The following is a 24,166-nucleotide window of genomic DNA, read 5'->3' as shown; positions in this document are numbered from 1 at the left end:
TATAGGGCAGGGTAGAGGAGCTGAAGGGAGGTCAGGAGAATAGGAAAAAATAAGAATCAAAATTTATCTTGTACAGGTACAAATTCCCAATGATAAATGTGATCACAAAGTATACCTAAATGTACCAAAGGAACGAGGTTCCAGGACCACAAGCAGCACAAGTGCCAGTGGTTTACCATCGTCTTTGGCCACCTGCCAGGACCTCCAGAGTCCTCAAGGAGACACCACAGGTGGAAGCCAGTAGAGCCTTTCGCCCTCGGCTCATTTTTGTTTGAGCTTTGTGTATGCCTGGAAGCCCTAGAGCACCTGTACGATGAGCAGGAGTAGGAGGTGACCACACCTACCACTAGTGCTATCTGTTGGGGCCCCAGGACCCTCGTGTGTGCCCAAGGGAAGGGAGGATGCGCTGGAAGGCGATGGACAAGTGCTGGTGGAGTCAGGGCTCCTGGAGGGTACTCCCCTTCCCTCTCTGCTTCTTGGTCACCCTGCGCGCAGCAGCCCTCCTCCTCCAAACCTTTCCACCCTGCCACCTTGTCTTGGAGCCGGGATCATCAACTGAAACGTGAGCCACTAGAAACCTCTCCTCCTTTTATTTGTGGGTGTAGGGTCTGGTGTCTCAACCACGGTCGGTGACCGAGAGGTACCAGCAGCCAGGCAGAAGAGCCAAAGTCCTGGGACCACTGCGAGGCGCGCGGACGTTGGCTCGCACACAGGCAACCGCGACACTAGGATGGCACTGGTCCACGAGGCGAGCCGGCAGTCAGCGTGCCGCCGCTAGGTGGCGCTTCTTGTACAGCAGCGCGCGCCGCTTCTAGCGCTCACGCACGAAGGCGCGCAGTCGCGCGGTGGGGAAGGTCACCGGTGCGGGCCGGGAGCCGCGCGGGCCCTCCTCGGTCAGCCACGGACTCTGCAGGCAGCCGGAGGCGCAGGGCCGCGCCCTGGGAGGGGAGGAGTGCGAGTGAGAGTCTGCAGGAGAGACTGGGGCCAGAGGGGGCAGGGCCAGAAGAGGGGCGGGAGGGACTGAGCAGGGGCCGGAGGGCGAGCGAGGGAGTGGAGACGGCTGCAGGACAGGTCTGGGTCGGAGTTCCGGGGAGTGGGGGGCTCCTTACCAGGGCTGGACGCTCAGCGTGCCCTGAAGGAAGGCCACCGCGCCGCCTGACAGCCCCGCGTAGCAGCGGCTCAGCCGGACGAGACCCTTGCGCAACCCCTTCTGCAGGTCGCGGGTCCCCTCACTGCCCACCGGGTACTCCGCACTCAGCCTGCGTGGGTAGGGGGCCCTCAGTTACCTTCCATGGGTGGGGCCACTTAGGGTGGCATCAGGCCCCGAGATCGCCCCGCCTGTCCACTTGGCGCTTCCCATGACAGCTGGACTCACATGATGAAGGCCGTCACCCCGATGGCCCAGATGTCCGTCTGCGGGACAGCCCCTTGGCTGTCTAGGAGCTCCGGAGCTGCAAGAGAGCACAGGTAGGGACACAGGTGAGAGGCTGGGTGAGTTGGCACCAGCACATGGGCACAGACAGGTGGGCCGAGGTGTGGGCACAAGTGAGGGACCCAAGTATAAGGGCCCTGGGGGGCAGGTGTGTGGGCACAGGCGGGGGACAGGTGGAGGACACAGGTAAGAGGGTGGCAGGCTTCTGGGGCTGTGTGGGGTGAGGCAGGCAAGACCGGTGAAGAGGGCTGGGAGGGACCTGACAACACCATCACAGGCTGCATTCGCCTGCTGCTTCTTGCCTCTTAAAATTACCTCCTCCTCTTATCTTTAGTTTCCCTCCCGCCAAGGCCACCGGGGCCGGAGGACTCAAACCTAAGTTTCTGCAGAACCCATAAAAGGCAACCTGGCCTATGATAGGTTAAAAGCAGCCCACTCCTCATAAATAAGCGAAAGCCCAGCCCAAAACCAATAAAAGGACCTTCCTTCCTTTGTTCTCTTCTTCCTCCTCTCTCTTCTTCCCTTTCCCTCTCTCCCTGACCTGCCTCCCCTAATAAAGTCTCCTGTTGGGCCTCTCGGTGTGCGGCCTAGTTGTTGAGCGTCACTGTGCCTCTACAGGGGCTTCCTGCTGCACCCCCTGGCTAGGTGCCCACAGCTGCCTGCCCCTGTCCATACACATACCCATGGTCTCCAAATAATCCCTGAAGCTCTCAGAGGGCAGCACCTTCTCCTGGAGGAGGCTCTGGGCACTGCCCAGGTCCACAACTTTAAGCAGGTTGTATTCCGTGATCATCATGTTCTCAGACCGCAGGTCCAGGTGCAGGATGTGCTGGGCATGCAGATACTGGGTGGCACTCAGCATCTGCCAGAGGTAGTCCTTCACCTCGGACTCTGAGTAGGAGGCCCTAGGGGCAGAGGTGGCTTGATGCAGGCACCAAGGTGGGGGCATGCAGAGACCTGCACCTCAGTGGGTTGGGAGGGCCTGCCCAGCTCTGCAGGCCCCAGCATGGAGGTCAGCCAGGACTGGGGTGGGGCACAAGCCTGTTGTCCAGCTGTCTGACTGCTCAGCAAGCCCGTGCCACCCCTCACCTCTCGGCCAGGCCAGGGAGCAGCTCGGGCCCTGAGCACAGCTCCAAGATGAGCACCAGGTGGCGAGGGCTGAGGTAGGCAGCATGCAGCTGGGCAAGGTGTGGGTGACGCAGACTCTTGAGGGCCTCGTATTCCCGCAACACAGCTGTCTTGTCCTCAGGCCGGTAGGGTATAATCTTAGCAGCCAGTGCTCGGCCGCTGGCCTTCTCCTGGCACTGCCGTACCACACTGAAGCGGCCCCTGGGCAGGTATGACACCAGGGAGGTGAGCTCCACGAGAAGCAGGGGAAGGAGGGCAGCAGGCCATGGACAGATGCGTGGGAAGAGGCTTGAGCCAAGGGTACATGGGAAGGGGGACAGGCAGAGTTGTAGGGGAGGACAAGGCACAAACCCCACCCGCTGTGGTCCCCAGCAGCCACACCTCCGGATCTGCATCTGGAAGGCAAAGGTCTTGGTGCTGGGCAGGGGCTGGGCTGGCCGCCCCCCTCCACTCTCCTCCTCAGACACTGTGGGAAGACAGGTGATGGTCAGGCTGGGTGTCATGCAACTGCAGCTATTCCCAACCCCGCCACCCTTCCTTCCCAGGAACCAGACAAGGGGCCCTTCTTTAGCTCCCACACTCTGACTCGTTCCTCCACACGTGGGATGAGAGAGGGGGCACAGCAGGCAGTGCCAGCCGCCACAAGTGAGTGACAGCCGGAGTCCCTTCCAGGACAGGGTGGGGACAGCAGTGGTAATCGGTCACACTGCTCTTTCTCTGAATCCAGACACAGGCTCAGTGCTCAAGGCTCTACAGCATGGGTTCATGGCCCTCAGCAGGTGGGGGTTGAGGTTCAAGGGATCCCTGGAGGGCGCAGGCCTTGGGTGTCAAGTGTAGGTGGCTCTCTCTCCCAGGAAGGTGGTAGTCACCCAGCCACCCTGTCCCTGTCCCCAGGGGTGGCTCACCCAGCCGGCTGGGCCCTCCCAGCAGGACCTGCTCCGAGGGGCTGCTGTAGGGGCCCATGCCTGCCTTGCTGACACATGCTGTGCGGAAGGTGTAGACTCCGCCCCGGGGCAGCTTGCTGGTGAGGTAGCAGCAGTCAAAGATGTCAGAGGCCAGTGTGGTCCAGCTGCCACCTGGGCCCAAGGAAGCATGAGAGGAGCAGGGAGGTAGAGAGCAGAGACCTTCCCCAAGGAGGCAGAGCGCTCCCCGCCCCGTACCTTCCACACAACACTGTACAATGTATGTCACAGGGCCACAGGACTCCATAGGCTTCCAGACTAGCAGCACCCCATCTTCGTACACCTCCCCAATGTCAGGGCGCGGGGAGGAAGAGGGTCGCTCTGCAAGAGGGACACACATGGTCAGGGTGGATGCAGGACACCCTGGCTCTATCCCCTCCTTTTCCCCAGCCAGGACTCCAAGCCCACCCTATCCTGATCTCATTCATTTAGGAACCCTACAGCCCTCCTTCAGGGAGACGGGAGATGTCCACCCACCATCCCTGCCAGGCCACCCATGTTGCCGGTGTCCACGCAGGACCCTGCAGAGGGGTGAAGGCCCTGACAGCTCAGTTTTGCTGAGTGCCCAGCACTCGGTGTCTGGGGTCTGCCCACAAAGCTGCCCCTCTTTTTGGCTACCCTGGAATGACACTCCACACAGTGTTTGGAGTTGGAAGCTTGGCCCTGATGTGGATACAGAACCGAGATGGCCCTTCCTTCCTGTATGGCAGAGGGAGGGCTAGGCAACACAGTGGAGAAACAGAGCCAGGGTTCAGGCACCAGGGAGAGCTCCACCCACAGATGGGCACAGGCTCAGCATTGTGCACAAGCAGGCTCTGTTCAAGTGCTGTAAGGCAGCTGCCATAGCTCCCCTATCCCCACTCCTGGGCACACTGCTCCTGGCCAGCTCAGGCTCCCTCCCCAGCCACTCTGGGCACCCATGGCAGCTGTGTGCCATGCCTGCACATCAAGAACAGGGATGCCTAGAGGAAGTGATGCCCACACGTTCTGCAGCCTCATGAAGTGGAATGTGGTCTTCCTGGTCCACCCACCTGCCTTCCGGAGGACCCCCATGCTGGCTGCTGTCCCCAGCAGGTTGCTCACGCTGCAGGTGTACACGCCCAGGTCCTCAGCCATCACCACTAGTATGGTCAGCAGCTCAAAGTTCTTCAGGGTAGAGGAGATGAGGATGCGCCCACTGCTCTCCAGGATGGCCCCATCTGCATGGAGACAGGGTGGGCCTCAGTTTGCCTGGACAGCCACGGCTTCCTGCCTGCTCTAGGATGGCTCCTTACCTTTGCTCCAGGTGGCCTGAGCAGCTGGCTGGGCTGACACCTGGCAGGCCAGTGTCACTGACTGGCCCAGGACCACAGCCTCATCTGAGAGCTCCCTCAGGAAGGTTGGTGCTGAAGAGAGGTGTGAGATGAGGCTTCAGGAGGACACCCAGCGAGAGGATGTGGCCAGATCCCACCCAACCCTCCAGGACTGCTGGGCCCTGCTCACCGTGGTCCCCGCCTTTCAGGCCTGACAGCCGGAAGGCAGCCAGGCCCGCTTTCTTCCTGGGGGGCTCTTCCCTCTCGTGACCTCAGGAAGAAGAGGCCATGGAAGTCATGGTCAGCCAGGAAGCCCATTCTCTGGGCAGCACCCACTTCCTCAATCCACCCTTGCCCCACCCCTCCCCAGATTTCCACGCCACAGGGAAAGGCCAGCATTCAGGATTGTGGAAAGTAGGCTAATCACACTGAGGCTTCCCATGCTGGGCCGCCTGCACCCTAAGACCCCACTGCAGTGCCACCATCCCCTTGGGGCTGCTGGGCTGCACCTGCCTCCAAGCCCCTGCAATTGTCCTGACCAGGGCTGGTCCGAGACACCCAGGAGGAGGGCATCAGGCCTCAGGGCAGAGGCCTGTGGGGTGAGGCTAGGAGGCTGAGCTGTCCCTGGCATGAGAGGGTGGAGAGACCCTGGATGTGCCAGCTCCCAGCAGGAGTCACCTTGCTGCTTGCCCTTAAGGATGCGAGAGATGTGGGCCATGGACGCCTTCACCCTCTGGCGCAGCCCGCGATCTGGAGGTTCTTCCAGTGACAGACAGCCTCCCGGGAACTGGAAAAGGTCTCGTGAGGGCGACCACTTGCGCTTCCTGCCCATGGCTGCCTCCCCCAGGAGGGCTACCAGGTCATCAGGCTCCTCCTCAGTGATCTCTAGGCCAGCACGCAGACCAAGCTCTCCTGGCCAGGGCCACGTGGTCTCCGGGAACCTGGCCAGCTCCTCTTCAGCCTCTGTCTCTGGGGAGCTTGGCTCCTGTGGCTCAGAGGGCTTAGGGACCCGCCTGAAGATCATGAACTCAAATGGAAGGTACTTGATGTCATACAGGTCAGAGAGGTTGAGGTAGGCAGGGTCCACCTCAGAAATGTCCAGGGATATGGTGTCAGCTGCTTCTGCATCTCCTGATAGGTCCCTGATCTGCACCAGGGAGATCTGATCCGCATCCTCCCATGAGGGCATTTCTGGGAAGGCCCTTGGTGACCCCAGGCTAGTCTGGGGCTGGGAGGTCTCAGCTATGGTCTCCTCTTGATCCTCCGAGGACTGGGACACTGACCAGGCCATTCTGGCCCACAGGGGACCCTGGCCCAGCATGCCTCCTGCATCCCCGCCAAAGGCAAAGGTGCCATAGCCAGCTACACCAGCATAGCCACCTCGGCGGGACCCCAAGGAGAACTTCCGGGCAGTCACCTGCTCCTGAGGCCGCTGTGGAGGGGGTGTGGAGTCTGGTGGACACTCTACCTGCTGGGTCAAGCCTTTGGCATGCAGAGAGGGGCCAGGCCAGGGCTGCCCAGGTAGGGAGGTGTCATGGGGTCCTTGGGAGCTGGGCAGGGGGCTCGCCTGAACCAGGTCCAGGGCCTCGTCACCAGGGAGCTGTGTTGAGGGTGAGTTGCAGCCTTCCTGGGGGGAACTGCCCAGCTCAGGGGGACTGACAGGGTCTGGGCACGCTCCACAACTCTCCTGCAGTGGCCTGTCCTGTGCAGTGCGTGCCCAGTCTCCACCAGCAGATGAGAGTGGCCTGGACCCCTTGGGGTGCACCAGGTCCCTGGCAGAGGCCTCACAAGTCAGCCCAGACGGGGTTGAGGATGGACACTGCCCTTTGACACAGGCCCCCGAGGAGGGGCTTTTGGTGCTTGACAGATCGTGGTCCAGGGAGCAGCTGCAGCCAGGGACCTCATGAGTGGCTGGGCTGGGCCGCCACAGGGCGGACTCGAAGGAGGTTTCCCGGGTCACTGCAGCCTGCTCCTCCAGGGCAGCCTCCTCCTCCAGCACACGGTGCTCCAGGAGCGGCTCCCGTAGCCCGGGCAGAGCCCGCGCAATGTACCCACCCTTCAGCAGGTGCCGACGCCGTGCCCCATGCCTCCTGGCCCCTGTGGCCACAGCCCCATGCTCTGGGCCCTCACTTGCTTGCTGGTAAAACAGGCTGCAGACGACGCTGTGTCGGGGCACACAGCTGGGGGATGGTGGCCCTGACCCTGGCAGGGACACTGCCTCCGGGGACACTGTCAGACTCGCACTGGCCTCGGCCTCCTCAGGCAGACTGGCCGAGGGCCGCAGGAAGCCCCGGGGATGCAGCAGTGGGGAGTGGGTTGTGGGGGAAGGTGGCAGCGACTTGGCCCTGGCAAAGGGTGCCAGCTCGTGGTCCGAGGAGGAAGAGCTGGAGGAGTCACTGGCATCTGGGCGCAGGTGCCGGGCCACACCAAGGGATGGGCTGTCGGGTGGGCCCTGGAGCAGCTCGGGGATGGACCGCATGACCAGGATGGACTTGTAGCTCATCAGGGAGCGCTGGGGCCACAGGACAGGGCATTAGGGGGAGGTCCAAGGGCAGCCCCACCCAAAGGGGTCCCTGCACACTGGGCCCTGTCTGCTGCCCTGCTGTCACATGGCTGGACTTGGGCCTCAGTTTCCCCTTTGTGAGGCAGCATGGCTCACCTGCCAGCGGCTGCGGGCCAGGAGGAATTTGAGCTGTTTGGTGTTGATGAAGTAGGCTTCCTCAGCAGGCACAGACGTCTGCAGGCAGCAGGGAGCAGCCACAGTAAGGATGATACCCAGTGGGGCAGAAGCCCTGGGTCCCCAAACCCAGATGCCCAGGCAGGCAAAGGGCAGAGCCAATGGGGCACCCTGGACAAACCGTACTGAGGCAAGTTGGAAGGGATGACTCCCCTGGACCGGGGATATGGACCCCACCTTCTGGGTGTCAGTCTGTCCTCCCCATACCCTCCCTGTATGGGCCAACTCACCAGGAACCAAGGGTGGGCAAGACAGCTGGCAGCACTGGGCCGGGCCCTGCAGAGGACACCGGGAGGTCGGTCAATGGTGGACAGGGCTGAGGACACAGAGGGAGGGCAGGCGGCACAGGCACTCACTCTGGGTCCTGCTGCAGCGTGGCCTGGATGAAGTCCCGGGCATCTTCGCTGAGGTGGGCAGCTGTAGGGCTGCTCCAGGACACCCGTCCCTCGAGGATGTTCAGGAGGGTGGCACGGTCACTCTCGCCAGCAAATGGGGACGAGCAGGTCAGGCTGAAGGAGAGGGACTAACCTCAGCTAAGACCTGGCTCAGACTGCTCCCATCCAGCCTAAAGACCCCTGCAGGCTCCAAACACAGGTCAGAGCAAGGATCCAGGCTTAGCCTGCAGGAGGGGTCTCAGATGCACCTGGGGTGAGGACCCAGGCCAGGCAGGGACAGGGGCAGGCCTGTCTTGTGTGGGACCCAGCTTTGGCCTGCGGTGGAGATCAGAGATCAGCCTGAGAGGAGATGCAGGGTCAGCCTAGGCAGGGGCAGGTGGTTTGGCCTCTGTCTGGGGGACCCAGTGGGGACAGACCGGGTCAGCCCAAAAGGCCACATCCCTTCCCAAGATGGGTATCAGGGGAGCTGAAAGGAGATCCAAGCTCAGTCTACACCAGCAGCATTGTCCAGCCAGCTGAGGTCATCAAGAGGCAGGGATGGGGGCTCAGCCTCAGATAGCATGATGCTCACAGGATGTCCTGGACAGGCTCCTTATCAGGTTGGCCAACTGCCTGTTCCCAAAATAGACGCCCCACCCCAGCACTTGGCCCAAGCAGCAGAGGCAGAGTGCATGGTCTCTGGGGCCCACAGGGAGCACAGCCCCGGAGGAGCTAGAGGTATTGGCTGGCTCACCTGAGGTAGGAGATGACCCCCATGGCCCTGCAGGAGGAAAGCACAGTGAGCCATCAGGGAGTATGAAGGGCCTGGCCAGGAGCAGGAGGCCAAGGTATGAGGAAACCCTCCTCATTCGGCCACTCGGGGCCCCGTCCCCGACCGCTCACCAGATGTCAGATGCTGCGCTCACGGGTGCCTGCTGGATGATCTCAGGGGACACAAACTCAGGAGCACCATACTTGCTGTACTGCGGCTCCAAAGGTGTGAGTTTTTGGGCAAAGCCAAAGTCACAGATTTTAATGTCTTCCCGAGCAGGGTGTACCATCAGGATGTTGGGGGGCTGTCAGGCAGAGTTGGGGTGTCAGTGAGGGTTGTGCCTGGGTGTGGTGACCCTTGCCCTTGGGGCCTCTGGATTTCAGGAGACATTTGGGGATCCATGAGGGCAGCAAGGACCCCCGGGATCAGATCAGGGGTTGCTTGGGGTTCTCTGCCCCATCAGAGCCAAGCTCCATCTGACCAGGCTGCCAGAGGTAGTGAGCTTCCTGGACTCAGAGGCATGCAGGCCTGTCAGGAAGACAGGACAAGGTGGGCTTACACCTTCCCTGCCTCCAGGACCCACCAAGCCCTGGAGTACAGGTACCTTTATGTCCAGGTGGAGGACGCCATGACTGTGCAGGTACTGCAGCCCCTCTACCAGCTGCTGGATATAGACCTTGACCTGGGCACAGGTGGGGTCCAGGTGAGGATCCGCTGCCAGGCTCACTCCCAGGGATAAATACACCTTCCTCCTCCTGACCCAGCCTGGCACAGGTCTCACAGGGTGACATGCAGAGCCCTCTGAGACCCTGTGAGCCAAGCTGGGACATGCCAAAGGCAAGGGGGTGAGAAGCAAGAGCCACCACAGAGCAGGGAGTCACAGGCAGGGAGGTGCAGTGGGTGGGGAGGGATGGACACCCTGGCCCAGCACGGCCAGAGGCCTTGGGTCTCCTGGCTCATTAGGGCAGTCAATTACCTCAGCCTCAGTCACCACACTTTTCTTGAAGAGGCGATCCAGCAGCTCCTCAGATGAGCACCTGGCCATGGTCAAGGAAATGGGGAGCTTTGGTACAGAGTGACAGCTGGGTTGGGGCTGTGGGGCCCAGCCGGTGTAGAAGGGTGCTCAGGGTCCATGTGGCAGCCTCATCTCTGGAGAGGGCTCAGGCTTGTGGGCTTCAGGAAAGTGGTGGCTGGCAGTCACCTTGACCTGGGCTGACCAAGGAACCCCGCTCCCGCCCGGGCCCTCCAGAGACAGTGCAGGATACAGCTCCAGGATGAGGATGAGGGTCTTCCGTGTCTCAAACTGGTCCAGCAGCCCAGTGACCAGTGGGTGGCTGAGGGTGGCCAGGATGTCCCGCTCCTGGTAGGCCTGCACATGTGTCCTACTCCGCAGAGGGATGAACTTGGCAGCACAGGACATCTTGTTTCCTTTGTGCTGCACCCTCTTCACAAAGCCAAACACACCCCTGGGGGAGGGAGCCATGTGGGTGCTGTGCTGTGGGGTCCCCAAGGCCCTAAAGGTCCCAGGGCACAGCTGGGGGACACATACCTCCCAATCTCCTCCTGGACCTCATAGAAGGACTGCAGCTTCCTCCGGTAACTCTGCCTCTCAGAGTCTGGCTCACTGTCCCCTACATTACAGGGCAGTACATGGTCAGTGTGGGTGATGACGCCCTGGGCCAGTGCCCATGGGAGCCCGGGGAACCCACAGTCCAAGGAGCCCTGCACCCCACTCACCCCTGAGGACCAGCAGCTCTGCCTTGCAGAGCACCTGACCACCAGCATTGTGGGCCATGCAGGTATAGACCCCAGCATCCGCCTGGGTCGTGTCCATCAGCATCAGGGAGTATGAAGTTCCATCCTGCTGCTGCTGGAGACGGGCACTGTCCACCAGCTGGATGCCATCCTGGAGATGAAGATGGCCAGAAGCCCTGGGGGTCCCCCTACTGTGCCCACCCCACCCTACTGAGTGCTGTTTCCCATGTCTGCTGCATGTGCATCCAGCCCCACATCCAGGCCAGAAGGGTTGGGAAAATACACAATAGGGGCAGTGGGATGGGGACTGCAGGGTGGGGTTTCACTCCCCATACAGGGCCACCCCTGGTGCTGCCCACACCAGGCCTCCTCTGACCTTGTACCAAGTCACTGTTGGCTGTGGGTTGCCCCCGATGACAGCCTCGAATTGTGCTGTGCCACCTGCCTGGACCTGCACATCCTCGATGGTGACTTGCATGGATGGGGGACCTGGAAGTGGTCAGGGAACTGAGAGCAAGGTCCCCAGCAACCCACCATCCACAGGTGGCCAACAAGATTCCAGAGCCACCCCAGGGTGACGGCCCTTCCCTGTGACAGTCCCTGCTACGGGAAGCCACCGCCTCTCCTGCTGCAACCTCAGTGGGCCAACCCATCTCCCGCAAAGCCATTGAGGACAGAGTTAGCACACCCTGAGCCTGCTGCTCCTCCAGGGTCTGTTGTGACCTCAGCAGGCAACCTGGCCAGCGTCCCCTGCCCCAGCACCAGCGCCCATACTTGCAGCGCCCACATCAGTGGCCTGGAACACATAGGTGCTCTGTGTAGTCTCGGTGACCACGCGGCTGTGGACATCCCAGAGCAGCTGCCCTGGCCCGGCCACCTGCCAGGCTGCGTCTTCCACCCTGGAATCACAGAGGCCACTGAACCTGATGATAGACAGGGTCCCCGCCCCAGAGGCCTCCCCTAGGCTGCCCACATCTCCCAAATTCCCACCGCAGGACCCTGCTGGACAGAAAAGTTACCAGATGGGCACCGTCCGTCCCTGGGCCCCTTCGGTGGACAACAGCTCCCATTCCGGGCCTTCGTGGGGGAGGGGCTGTGTTACTCCCAGGAGGTCGGCTAGTTGGGGACAGAAGCAGTGAGAGGGCAAGGGAGGGTGGCTGAGGGAGGAACTCAGAAGGCAGCAGGGTGCACAGTGCCACTCAAACCCAGGACCCCCACAGTTCAGTCCACGCATGGTGCCATGTGGGGACTCCATCCCCTCTGTCCTGCCTGCTGGCCAGGCCAACATTAGGACAAGTCAGCCCTTGTGCAGGGTGCCCAACCAGCCTCCGACTCCCCCAGGCCCAGATGGGACTTCAGCAGCTGCTGAGGAGCAGGGGCCACATTAGGACAGCTAGTCTGCCCGGCTAGAAACGGCTCAGGACAGCCTCAGGGGACAGAGGTGCATTAGGCGAATGAGGCCCACTGCCTGCTGCCTGGGAGTAGGCAGATGTCCAGCACTGGTATCTGGGGCCATCTGAGAGGCAGATCTCCCCCAACATGCACTGCTATGGTCAATGCACCAAGCCCTCTGGGGCAGGCTGAGTTAGTCAGGTAGGCACAAGGGGACATGGTGGGGCACCAGGGAACAGAGCCAGGGTAGGGGTCTGGGGCTGTGCTCCTGTCAGGTTCACCAGCACTGGTGTCAGAGACCATGATCACAATACTTGGTGCCCAATGTTCCTGGCACAGAACAAAGCCAGGACTCAGGAGGCCCCACCCACCAGTCAGCCTCTACTGTGTCCTCCCTCTTGACAGCAACCTATTGCCACTGCTGGAAGTGGTGACAGGGGACAGGGAGGGGCCACCATGCTCCAGGCCCCTGGGACAGACAGCACCCAGAAAATGCATGCTGGCCCTAGCTGTGGAGAGGAGCTGTGCAGGCTGCTGTGCCAGTGCCTGTGCCCTGCCCAAGCACAGGCAGACAATAGGGAGCCCCTACAGGTAGGTGGAGCGAGGGCCTGATAGGGCATCTGGGCTATGTGCCAGGGCAGGGGTACAAGAGGTGCACAGGGGCTGGGCAGAGGCCATGTGGATAGAGGACAGGATGGGAGGTGGATGGACGGCCCAGGTCCTGGCTGACCAGTCCCCGTCCAACCTGACTCAAGCCTGCCCTGGGGCTCAGCACACTGACCACAAAAGAAGAGCCCAAGGAAGTGCAGAACTCAAGCCAGGTGCCACAGCCCAAGCAGGGAGCCCTGGTTCTGGGACAATTAATCTGCCAAAGTCTCACAGATAGGGAAACTGAGGCCCAGCGAGGCACAGGTCTGACCCAGGGCATGGAGTTCCTGGGGCCCCACAGTTCACAACCATGGGCAACATCACGTGGCACCTCACCAGATGCACTCGAGGATCCCACACCCAAGGGCTGAGGCCTGGCCTCCTGGGACACAGATGGCTCAGTGGGGCTGGGAACAATGAAGTCCCCTGTAGAGTCCCCTGCAGAGGGGGCTGGAGCCTCGGATCCCTGAAGCAGAGTAGGTGACACCTCCAGGTGGGTTCCATCAGGGACAGGGTGGACGGAGTCCTCAAAGGCAGCCTCTGTGGAGAGGGGTCAGTGCAGTAAGGCCCAGGCCTCCGGTGATGGAGTTGGGCCTCCAAGGCTACCCAGCTGGGACAGTTCCACAGGTCCCCTCCATAGGGCCCATAGGCCCAGGCTCAACACTCAGGTGCACCTCCTCCTCCCGGGGCCACCAGGCTGCAGCCCACCCTCAGCCCCTAGAGCCCAGACCCCAGCACCCTCCATCCCACACTGACCCCACAGTGACCCTCAGGCTCACCCCCAGGCTAATTCAGATCAGTGCTGCACTGCACAGCTCCAAAAATCCAGGGCAGCTGGGGTGGGTGTCCAGGTGACCCTAACTACAGCCCTCTGGACACAGGCCACCTCTCACAGTGGCTCCACCCACCCCATCTGACCAGCGGCTGTCTCCCTTTCCCTCCCCTCTCCTGGCCCTCCAGATGCCCATGGATGCTGCTGCTTAGTGCCCAGGGCATTGACCACGCCCACCCTCCCCCTTCTGTGAGGAGCCGTCCACCGAGCCCCACATACAGGCTAGAGATGCAACCCCAGGTTCCCCTCCGAGGCGCTGTGCATCTGCACTCCACTCCCCACTGAGGTGAGCAGGACCAGAATGAGCCCAGCTGGACTCATCTTGCACAGGGGCAATGCGGCGCTGTGCAGTCAAAGCACATCCTGGCCCCACATGGGCCCTGACAACACCCTGCTCCTCCCTGGGGCTGCCAGGTCACCAAGTGTTCCCATGGGCAGCCCGCAGGCTATGCGACACAGGGCACTCAAAGACCCCATGGGGCAGATGGGGACCTGCAATTGCTCTCGGAGCATGGGCAACCCTGGAGCCTAACGGGGCAGGAGACCTGCAATGCGGGCGCAGAAGCAAGAAGGAGCCCACAGCAGGTATAGGACTTGATTTATTGTTCACAGGCCCCAGGACAGAAGACTGCAAAGTCAAGAGCTGCATGGGGCAGCTATTTGGGGGGACAGGGCAAACATTGGTGTTGGAACCACATGCTTCAGCCAGGGGACTGCCCAGCATGGAGTATCCAAGGGGCCTCAGCACAGGCCAGTGTTGGCCTCACCCAGCACCCAGCTGGGGATGAGGTCTGTGAGGTAGAGGCCAGGCAGAGGGCAGGGAGGCTTGTCCTGAGCTGCATAGGAGCTGGGCAGGATCCAGGGGCCTGGACCAGGCCTTAGGCCTGGCATCAGTGCACATGCCATGTGACCCAGGACATACACAGGGCCTCGCCCCAAGCCCACAGTATGTAGTCTCAACCCTGCGAGGGGCCAGGGCCCTCATTCCCCCCTGGGTGGAGGTGCAGTGTGACAGTCTCGCCCACGGTCCCGAAGCCAACTGTCCGGGTGGAGACCTCCGTTTTGAAGCTACTCTGATTGCTGTCTGAAGACTGCTGCACTTGGGCATGGAAGGAGGATATCCAGGGGGTGCTGCCCCTGGGCCTGAGCCCCTGCACAAGGAAGGAGATGCCTTCAGCCCCTGGGGCCCGGGGCCCCTGCTGGAAGGAGCTGGGCCAGCGCCCTACGTTGAGTAGGACAGGCTGCCCCACAGTAGGCTCGCCAATCTCTCTCTGCAGCACCGAGACCTTGCATGGGGGTTCCCCAGAGGCGCTGGGCATGGGATCTCTGCGGCCAAAGGTCTCCCCTTCCTGGGGCACATAGTCCTCCAGGTCAGCCAGGGTCAGCACACGGCCATTGTGTGTAAGGATCTTAGGGTCTCGGCCTCCAAGGCCTTCAGTGTCCTGGAGCTCCTCTCTCACGATAGGGCCTCCGTCCTCTTCCTGCCCTCCTCCTCCTTCCTCCATGGTGCTGTCCTCCTCAGGGGTGGCCCAGACTGTGCCACCAGTGTCCACACAGAGGACCAGTGGCTTCCCAATACAGGCGACTGCTGAGTCCTGGCCCAGCCGTGTGTTGTTGGAGTTGTTGGTGTTGGAATCCATGCCAGGCCGCATGACAAGTACCCCCCCAGGGCTGCCGGATGCCTCTGGGGTGGGAGATGCACCCCGAGGTCCCCCTTTCTTCACTCGAACCTCGATGGTCTCCTCTACCTCTACCCATTTTGGAGAGAGGCCCTCAGCCTCTGTCACGAACAGTGTGGGCACAGCAGGTGTCCAGCCTGGCTCCACCTCAGGTCGGCAGGAGTCCAGTGGAGGTGGCGGCTTGGGGGTCTGGGTGGACAGGCCTGGCCTCTGTGGGCTGGTGGGGCGGCAGAGTGGCGAGCGGGATGGGGACTTGCTGGGGGACTGGCAGCGGCCACGAGGACTCTTCACCACAGTGGTGATGGTTTCCTCTCTGGTGGGGGAGAGGGCCCAGGAGAGATGGGCATGGAGACCCGTGGCCTTCCCAAGCACCATGCCATATGTAGATGCCAGAGCCCACATTAATGCAGGCAGCAAGGGGTGAGGCTGCACAAACTCCTACACATGCATATGATCCTGGCCTGCGGAACTCCATCCCAAAGCCAAAGGAACAAAGCACAAAGGCCCATGAGGTTAACCTCAGCTCGCATTGGGTCAATGGAAGGCCCAGGCTACAACCACAGGCTGGCACCTCCCTGTCTTGGCCACTTGGCCCTGCCAGCTTGAAAAGGGTGTACAGCATGTGCTCAGGGCCAGGCTGGGCAGGAAGGCTGGTTGGAAGGCGTGCAGCTAGCATGGCCCTTTCTGTGACCCCTGCCTGGCCCCATCCCCTGCAATGGTGGGCAGTAGATGGGCTGGGATGCTGCAGCTCCCTGCTCTGCCCTGGGGTGGTCCTGATGCCTTCACATGTGTCAGGAGGGACCCCGGGTGCTGGGTGAAGTGGGCCACAGCTGGGTGGAGGACACACTGCACTGCATACAGCCCTGGCTGTCCCTGGACTGGGGCCTGGTGCCATCATCCAACATGCCATGGTGAAGGCCTTGCCTTTCCTCCCTAGCTTTTGTCTACTCAGGGCTCTGTTCAGGATGGGCCAGGAACACAAGTCCACCCCCAGGTGCCCAGCAGGACAGGCCCTGACTCCCCTGGCCCTCACCCAGTGAGGACCCAGAGCTGAGCTTATGGCCCAGGTGGGGCACAAGCCTGAGGCCTCCTCACCCTGCTCAGGTACTGGACCTGAGTAGCAGCCTCCCCGATGTCAGATGTGCTGCCTGCCTCACCCTGCCCCCAGAAGGCATGAGGCCTCTACATGTGGCACAGGGCCCAGGTCAGGGGTGAACACTTCTCTCCCTTCCTCAAGTTGGACAGGTTCTTTCGTTCTGGTGAGAGCAGCCACTCCCCAAGGCTGGCACAGACCACGCAGAGGTCTGACCTACCTTCCTTCAGTTTCTCTGCTCCTCCGTCTCCATCTATCACCTAGGAGTGGTAACAGTGCCTCCTCCTGGGCAGCACGGCAAGTGATTGGTGTGGGCTACGGCTGCTCCTACTCCAGGACCAGTGCCCACCCACTATGGGTGCACCAGGCTCAGCCTCCTCTGCATGGCAAATACCTAGGAGGGGCTAACTCAGGGTTCTCCAGTGCAGACCAACTTCCCGCCTCCACCCAGTGTGGCTGTGTCTGTCCTGTTCCTGGGCTGGTGACTTTTATTTCCTCTGCCCCATCTGCCTCTCCCACAGCCTCAAAGGCACCTGGGGACGAAGAAAGGGTCAGTGGGTGCGGCCCTAGGTACTTGGGGCATGGCTGACTTCCACTTCCCCAAACCTCAGTTTCTCTGTCAATCAAAAGGGAGTGTTGGGCTCAGGGTCCTCAGAGGGCCAAGGGCTGTGCTATCCATCTCTGCTGCACTATTAAACTTAGATTCAGGTTCATAAAAAAGCAACCTCCACTGCACCAGACCCATCTCCAATGGCTGTCAGCCAGGAGGTCTTGCTGCAGACTCATCAACTCCCTCGCTCCTAGAATGCTGTCCCCAGCCAAGAAAGGACACAGCCCTCCATTCCCATTCCACCCAAGCCCAAACCCTGGCCACGTTGCCTGGAGTTGTGCAGACTAAATGACTCTGGGAGATGGTGGGCCATGGGCAGAGTCAGGCTCAGAGGGCTGTGCAGGTAGAGGAAGCCCAGTTCTGTGAGGTGCAGGTGACCATACGGAGTAAGGCCATGCGCAGGAGGAACAATGGTGCTACACAGGCAGGGTGTAGGGTTAGTGGCATGCGGGGCACCGCAGTCAGGAAGAGGGTTAGAGCACTTACATGATGACGGTTTTCTTGGGGACCTTAGTCTCCTGCTCAGTGACTACAAAGAGAACAGTGGGATAGCCAGGGTTACAGACCCACAGTGACCACGGCTGGCTCAGTGGTCTGCATGGCCTGGCAGTGTGGTTCCCCCTCAGCACAGGGGTGCTAGGTCCAAGATGAATGGCTGGAGTCTGGGGTTCTGTGGGGGTGTAGGGTACCTGTATTGCCCACTTGAGAACTCAGCCTCTTCCTCCACTGTGTGGTGGTTGCAGGGATCCCGCTAGCACATGGTCCCATTCTCAGACATGTAAACTGAGCCTCAGAGAGGGGAGAGGGGTGGCCAGAGCCACGCTGAGACCAGGATGGCCCCAAGAAATCCTAACGACCAAAAGGTACCTCTCCAGGGGAGACGGGCCTGAGAGTCCCGACATGGAACATCAACTCCTCCCAAGGACAGACCTGAGGATGCCAGGCAGGGTGTTGTGCCCATGGTACAGCTGACCCTCATCCTTCAGGAGCATCCTGCTTATAGCCTCTCTATTGCCTCCCTTCCCGACAGCAGGATGGGCCTGTGATTCCTACCTTGCATAGGGAACCTCAGCTCTAGGGACAGGACAGCTCACTCAGGGTCAGGCAGCATCTCTCTCATCCATCCTGAGGCAGTGAGGCATCCTCACCCCTTGAAGCTTCTGGATGGGGCTGGCTTGACTCAAAGATGCCCCTCCTGGCCTGGCTATCTGGCCAGCAGGCAGCCCAGGGGCTAGAAGCACCTGCCATCCCAGAAGGCCCCGGAACCACCTGTGTGAAAACTGAAGGGCCCAGGAGACTCAAGAGACACTGCAGGGACTGCAGCCTAAAGCACCTGGTCCTGGAGCTTTCATGAAGGAAGGTTCTCTCTAGGAGCTGGGGTGTTTTAAACCTGTGTCACATGGGGTGCAAGTGACTTTAATTTACTAGTGGTGCTTCTATGTGCCCTGGAAAGCTACACTTACTGTGCATATGTGCCATTATGTGTCACACATGTCTGTGTGTGCATCTGTGTGTGCATCAGCATGGTGCTTATGCTTACTCTTGGGTGTATGTGTGTGTGTGCATCCATGTGTGCCTCTATGTATGTGTTCACATGGGTGCGTGTGCCACATGTACACTGCTCACAATTCACACACCTGAGTGTGCTTGTGTGCTGATGTGCTAACACATGTATTTTGTCTGGGTGTTCCTATATGTGTGCACATGTACTCAAATGTGTGCACAATGTACTTGAGTCTGTGCATGTGCTCACGGTGGGGACCCTGTACATGGTGTCATGTGCCTATGCATGTGTATACATATGCACACAATACTTGTGTGTGTGCCTGCAGATGTGTGTACTCACATGTGAATCACATCTCTATGTACATAAACTCCCATGTGTCATGTGCATGCATATGCGTGTGCTCACAGGTGTATATCTGCACCTATGTGTTCATGCATTGTGTGCCCACGTCATGTGCCTGCATGTGGGTGCACATGTGAACCATGTGCCTGTGTGAGCATGTATACATGTGCTCACACATGTATCTTGTGCCTGGATGCTTATACTTGCTGTGTGTCAATGTGCCCATGTGTGTATATGGATCTTTGCATGTGTATGTTTGCACAAGCTGATCCCTGGAGGGAAGTAACTGGGGGGTGACCCAGGTCCCAGCCACAAGTTCTGGCTCTGGACGGAGTTGGACTGGGCAACAGCCAGCGCCCACCTGCAGTGTGGGATTGGGAACACTAGAGCTTCCTTTACGCTCCCTGCAGGTCCTGCTGCTCCTGGAGTGGGAACTGGGAAAAGCTGGCACTTGTGTTCACGGCCCCAAATGCCACCACTGGGCAATGAGTGTTTGCGACTGCAGGAGAGGGCAGCTGCATGAAGCGAGGCTCCCAGCTGGGCAGATGAGCAAGCGAGGGGATATGCCCACCAGGCATAGAGCCAGGTGAGGTGAAGCCACAGACAAGAGTTAGGAAGCAGGGTCTGGGCTCCAATGCCAGGTCTCCAGTGGCAGCCCCTGGCCTCACCAAGGTGCTCATGATGCACCTGGCCCCAGTGGCCCCAGGCGCCCCAGGCCTCTCTCCACACTGCCAGCCTCCTATGCACGCAGAAAGACACTGCCTTGACACCCAACGAACACATGCAGAGGATGCTTTCCGACAGAGATGTGACACAGAAGTGTGTGTGCCTGGTGCTGTGGGCACCATCACAGGTTTATGAACACCGTGGTCCAACAGACGTGGGCCAGACAGAGGGACTCAGGATGACAGGTATTCAGCCAGATCTTGGCTACATGAGGGACAAGGAACAAGCCCTCTGTCCCCCCAGCACAAAATGTCCACAATGACTGCAGATCAGAGCCTGATGTCCGGCACTGGGAGATTTTGGTCGGTGGACACCCACAGGAGCAGGTGGTGCGCATGGAGGGTATAGCTGCACCTCTACTTGCACATCCCCAGAACAGAAGGCACCACCTGCTTGGGCAGCCCTAAGGGGCATCTCCAAGTAGGCAGCCAGCACAGATGCCCACTGCCTTACTCCATACACTGGCTGCCCAGCAGGGACCCCGGAGAAGTGACGCATCATAACCCCCTTCACCTCCGTCCCTTGTGAGGCTCCTCTGCAGCCAATCCACTTCCAGAACCCTAGGAGTGGCCCTAGGCCAGGCAAAGACCCTGCATCTCTGCACCCCACGTGAGCCCCTCTTGCACCAAGATGGCCTGCTCCCTCTGCCCAACAAAGCACAGGTGATTTGAACAGGGGTCAGGCCCCTGCGTTCTGCTGCCTCTCAGGCCTCAGCCCACCTCTGACAACCCCACGGGTGCCAGTGGCAGCCCTCATGCCTCTCCATGACCCTTTCTCCCCAGGACCCCAACCCAGCCCCTGAAGTACAGCATGAACATGAGAAGTGACACTTAGTACCCCTGAATCCTGCCCAGGCCTACAAGGGATTGGCCTGGGAGTGCAAGTTGATGGGTGTGTGGCGGGACCTACCTTCCATGGCAGCCAAGAGCAGCTCCCTATGCCGCTGGTCCTGGGCCCGAAGCACAGGACTCTGCACACTCAGCTCCGTGCCCCCTCGGGCCATGCCTAGCCGGTTCACCAGCTGCAAAAGAGCCAGCAGAGGTGCCCTTGGATCCTACTTCCCATGGAGCCCAGGCCACCTCTTGGGGCCACACTAACATCTGCAGGTTGAATTACCCACCCTGGCTATGCCCTGATGGAGACAAGGCCTCCTGCAGTGACAAGCTGTTCCCCAAGGAGCATGGATCTTGAACTGGATTTAATTTTAATGGACTTAAATGTAAACAAGCATCACATGTGGCCAGTGACAAATGTATCAAACTATGCAAGGGTCCTCAGCTCCCAAGTGCATCCATGGGGCAGGGTCCCTGGCCAAAGACACCACATGGAGCACAGTGGCCTCAGTAGGGCTCAGGAGAAGGTGGCATGGCTAGGGCCAAGCTCCCAGGGCAGCAGAGTGATGCCTGGCTATGTGGGGTCCCTGCTGTGGACACAGAAAACAGGGACCAGGTACTTCATCCCTCAGCAGTGCTGCATCTCCCATATGGCCTTCACCAGCACCAGGTCCTCTCAAGGGGTGACAACCAGGCAGCATCTCTGAACTGGCAGAGCCAATGGCAAGGAGACCAAGAAGCAGGGTCCCTGCTGCTATGGGAGCTGGGAGGCTACAGGCAGGGGACAGCCAAGAACAGTCCTGGGCAGGGGTGACCTCAGTGTCTGTGCCCCAGTGAGACACAGCCCCTCAGCCCACTCACTTCACACTCATAGTGCCCCAGGTCCTCGTGGCTGGCTGCCCGGATCACCAGTGCCAGCATCCCGCTGCGGGGCTCACTCAGCATGCCATACTTGCTTCCCTGGCTCAGCAGAGCCCCGTTCCTGTACCACCTGCAACCCAGGAGGCCATGAGACAGGGACACCCTTGGCATCCTTCCCAGGCCAAGCCAGCAACTCTGGAGCCCACCTCACAGTCCAGCCTGACCGTGTTCCCCCAGCCCGCTGCTCAGGGGCTGGCAGCTGTGCCAGCCCAGCCCTGACCCAGTGACAGCCGCCCAGCCCACACCACCCACAGGGCCTGCACCCCACCTGACTTGAGGGTACGGGGCACTCTCGATGGTGCAAGTGACCTGGGCATCCTCACCTTCCACGAAGGGCCCAGCCCGAACCTTGTTCACAAACCTTGGGGGGACTGCAGGAGGAGGAGTGGGAGGTAAGAGACACAAAGAGAGACGGAGACCCAGACAAGCAGAGAGGTGTGTGGGGACAGTGAGGAGAGACAGGGAGCGGTGAGCAGCGGGCGCCACGCCGGGGCCACTGCGCCTCCGCAAAGCGCTGCCTGGTCTCCGTGACATCATCTCCACAGACCCCAGAGCAGGGACCCTGAGCCACGAGGCACCCACCCACCTTGCACCAGGATCTTCCCCAAGGTGCTGGCGCTTCCAGCAGCACTGGCTGCAAAGCACATGTACTGGCCGGAGTCCACACCAGTGAGGGTGTCCAGGATGAGGGCACATGAGCCGTCGGGGTCTTCAATGAGGATGTGGTGAGGGTCCACTTCCACTGGCTTCCCATCTAGAAAGCAGGGCACAAGCCTGTCACGGTGACAGAGGTTGGGTCTAGTCCATGTCTCCTGCGTCTGGGTCCTCATCTGGTCTGTCACTGCTGTCTCTCTCTGCTCCTATGTCCATCACTTCTCTTCTCTGTTTTAAGAGCACAGCAGGACCTGTCTCTGTCCCTGTCCAGCATGGGCACCCGCCAGAGGGGGTAGGTGGGGGACTTGCACGAACAAGCACACACTACAGGGAAGCCAGATACTTGGTCACCTCCCCAGGACGTTGCAACTCTTCAGGACCTTCCTGGTGCTGGCCAAGCCTGGATCACACAATCCCCACCCACCCTGGCCCACCACCTTTCCCTGGTCACCACGCAGCACCTTCCTGTCCTCTCACCCACACACAGCCCTGCAGCTGGACATGGAAGTCGGGTCCTCCAGGAATGTCACCAAACCCCACCCCAGGAGCAGCCCAGACCCAGCACTCAGCCTCTGAAACCCACATGCTCTGGACAAGCCCCCCTCAAGCTGTCTCCCTCCTCCACTGAGTCAGAGCTGCCCGAAGAAACCCTCCTGGGGCAGAGGCTGGGAGCCACCCTGCAGCTGCCATCTCCCAGGCAGCATGCACATGGCAGGCCCCCTCTTCTAAAGTACTCTTGTGTAAAACACAATGAAAGAGTTACAAAGTCTGAAAATAATAAAAGAAGGCAGCGAATGGTCTTCCAATAAAAGAAACATAAAGACTGAAAATGTCACAATAATCAACCATGTATGATGCCACTCAAATGTGTCTGCCCAAGGCCAACTTCCTTCCTGGGGAGAAGACATTGCCCTGCAGAGAACCTTGCCGTGAAACATCCATAGTCTTAGACCCATGCATCCACACATTCCAGCAGCTCTGCCTATGGCCTCCCACTCTCAGGGCCTGAGGTCCAGTGTGCCAGGAACCTCGAGTGGGAACCTCTTTGTGGGACACAGGGGCACAGCGGTTTCAGCTCCTGAACTGGGATGTCCCAGGTGTCTCAATCTTCAGTCACAGACAAGCTGGAGGGATGTCCCCAACTGTGGAGAAGGGGCAGGAGCACACATGGCCACACCCAGCCTGTCTCCCTGTCCCTTTCCGGTGGGTTGACAGGAAGAGAACCCCAGAGGAGAAGGCTGGGACCAGGCCAGTGGTCGTCAAAGGCAACCATGGTGACAACAGTGGCAACAGTGGTGATGAGGAGTCAGGACACACAGGCCTGTGTGGCCAGAGAAGGAGCTGCTGCCTGGCAACAGATTATCACCAGTTCCCTGTGGCTGCTGCTCCACAGCATAGAAATAAATGCAACCATGCCAGAGCCACCGCACCAACCAGCAGCCCCTCATACCCTCCTGGGCACACTGGGCACCAGGAGGACCCTGGCCACACTGTACTCAGCTTTATACCCTGACCTCCACAGCCCCTGACACTGAATAAAGCATGCTGTCCTTAGGGTGGCCAGTTAGAAGCATCGTTCTGGCTCTACCAGTGGCAGGACCTGGACGCTGCTGCCCACACAGGAAAAGTCACCAAGACCAGGCTCTATGCCTGGATTCCACCTCTCTCACAATGGCGAAAGGACCTTATCAGATTGTACCCTGCCTTTGGATCTCAGCCTGCAGACCACGAGCCCAGGAACCCTACTTTATAAAGAGCCAGGCTCAGGTGTCTTGCAGAACAGAGAGTGACTAAGACAGGCTCTGCATTTCTGAGACTGCGCATGCTGCCACCTGGAGTGTCTGGCCATGGGCGGCCACCAGACACACTGCTCTGATGCCAGCTCCCTGTGCAGCATGCATGGGGGACACCAGATGCCCAGCCCAATGACACCTGGATTCTCCCCTTGGGAGCCAATCCTTTCAGACTCTGAGACAGCAAGAGGGAATGGCCCCGCCCTCCTCACCCACAGAATGGAAACAGAGCCAGCTTCTCTACTGCACTGGACATATGGCTACTTCCTGACAGGTGCTCTGAGCTCCATCCCACCAGCCATACAGACAGCTGGCTCCGTATAACTGGGACCTGCAGAACCCGACATGGGGCCTGGGCTTGGGCCTCCTATCACCCAGCGAAGCAAAAGACCAATGAGAAACGCCAACCACTGTACCACCCAGCCCCGTATCCAGGTGGTGAGTGCCCACCACAGCTGTGACCTCCATGAAGTAGCCAGGGGGAGCAAACTGTACACACTAATCAGTCTTCCTGGCTGGGACCCAGAAGCCATATCTGCCTCTGTTCCATATGGTGACATGCACCTCAGGGTGGTCTGAAGGATTGGCTGGTGTTCAAGGAAACCTCACCCATGAATTATGTGGCCCCAGACACCAGCGGGTCTCTCACACTTAGGCTTCCAGCCAAGCCTGGGACTCGGGCAT

At 60.2% G+C, this 24,166-nt stretch overlaps 1 protein-coding gene across 2 annotated transcripts in view; it reads right to left on the bottom strand.

Annotated features, from left to right (window-relative positions):
• Positions 1–585: 585 nt before the first annotated feature.
• The window catches only part of Obscn (obscurin, cytoskeletal calmodulin and titin-interacting RhoGEF), a 100,170-nt gene continuing 76,589 nt past the window's right edge, over positions 586–24,166 (bottom strand). The window contains exons 70-99 of one of the 2 annotated variants that reach the window (XM_033768010.1): positions 21,622–21,789; positions 21,304–21,406; positions 20,976–21,105; positions 20,191–20,302; positions 12,829–13,032; positions 11,472–11,568; positions 11,227–11,351; positions 10,829–10,941; positions 10,435–10,603; positions 10,247–10,328; positions 9,963–10,163; positions 9,674–9,734; positions 9,302–9,379; positions 8,829–9,001; positions 8,680–8,706; positions 7,908–8,060; positions 7,782–7,827; positions 7,474–7,551; positions 5,493–7,326; positions 5,005–5,085; positions 4,797–4,907; positions 4,554–4,721; positions 3,721–3,843; positions 3,466–3,636; positions 2,942–3,026; positions 2,522–2,761; positions 2,114–2,337; positions 1,376–1,451; positions 1,110–1,259; positions 586–938 (exon numbers count right to left, since the gene is read on the bottom strand). In XM_033768010.1, coding sequence (XP_033623901.1) covers positions 812–938; positions 1,110–1,259; positions 1,376–1,451; positions 2,114–2,337; positions 2,522–2,761; positions 2,942–3,026; positions 3,466–3,636; positions 3,721–3,843; positions 4,554–4,721; positions 4,797–4,907; positions 5,005–5,085; positions 5,493–7,326; positions 7,474–7,551; positions 7,782–7,827; positions 7,908–8,060; positions 8,680–8,706; positions 8,829–9,001; positions 9,302–9,379; positions 9,674–9,734; positions 9,963–10,163; positions 10,247–10,328; positions 10,435–10,603; positions 10,829–10,941; positions 11,227–11,351; positions 11,472–11,568; positions 12,829–13,032; positions 20,191–20,302; positions 20,976–21,105; positions 21,304–21,406; positions 21,622–21,789 — 5,510 coding nt within the window. In that variant the 3' untranslated portion in view covers positions 586–811. Of the gene's footprint in view, positions 939–1,109; positions 1,260–1,375; positions 1,452–2,113; positions 2,338–2,521; positions 2,762–2,941; positions 3,027–3,465; positions 3,637–3,720; positions 3,844–4,553; positions 4,722–4,796; positions 4,908–5,004; positions 5,086–5,492; positions 7,327–7,473; positions 7,552–7,781; positions 7,828–7,907; positions 8,061–8,679; positions 8,707–8,828; positions 9,002–9,301; positions 9,380–9,673; positions 9,735–9,962; positions 10,164–10,246; positions 10,329–10,434; positions 10,604–10,828; positions 10,942–11,226; positions 11,352–11,471; positions 11,569–12,828; positions 13,033–13,911; positions 15,317–17,192; positions 17,236–20,190; positions 20,303–20,975; positions 21,106–21,303; positions 21,407–21,621; positions 21,790–24,166 lie in introns of those variants that run through there. The other variant, XM_033768015.1, reaches the window with a different exon arrangement.

The sequence above is a fragment of the Fukomys damarensis genome, unplaced genomic scaffold (assembly GCF_012274545.1).
Source record: "Fukomys damarensis isolate Sample0158 unplaced genomic scaffold, DMR_v1.0_HiC HiC_scaffold_3, whole genome shotgun sequence".
NCBI lineage: Eukaryota > Metazoa > Chordata > Mammalia > Rodentia > Bathyergidae > Fukomys > Fukomys damarensis.
The sequence above is the reverse complement of the archived record's forward strand: the minus strand, read 5'-3'. Positions and strand labels throughout refer to the sequence as shown.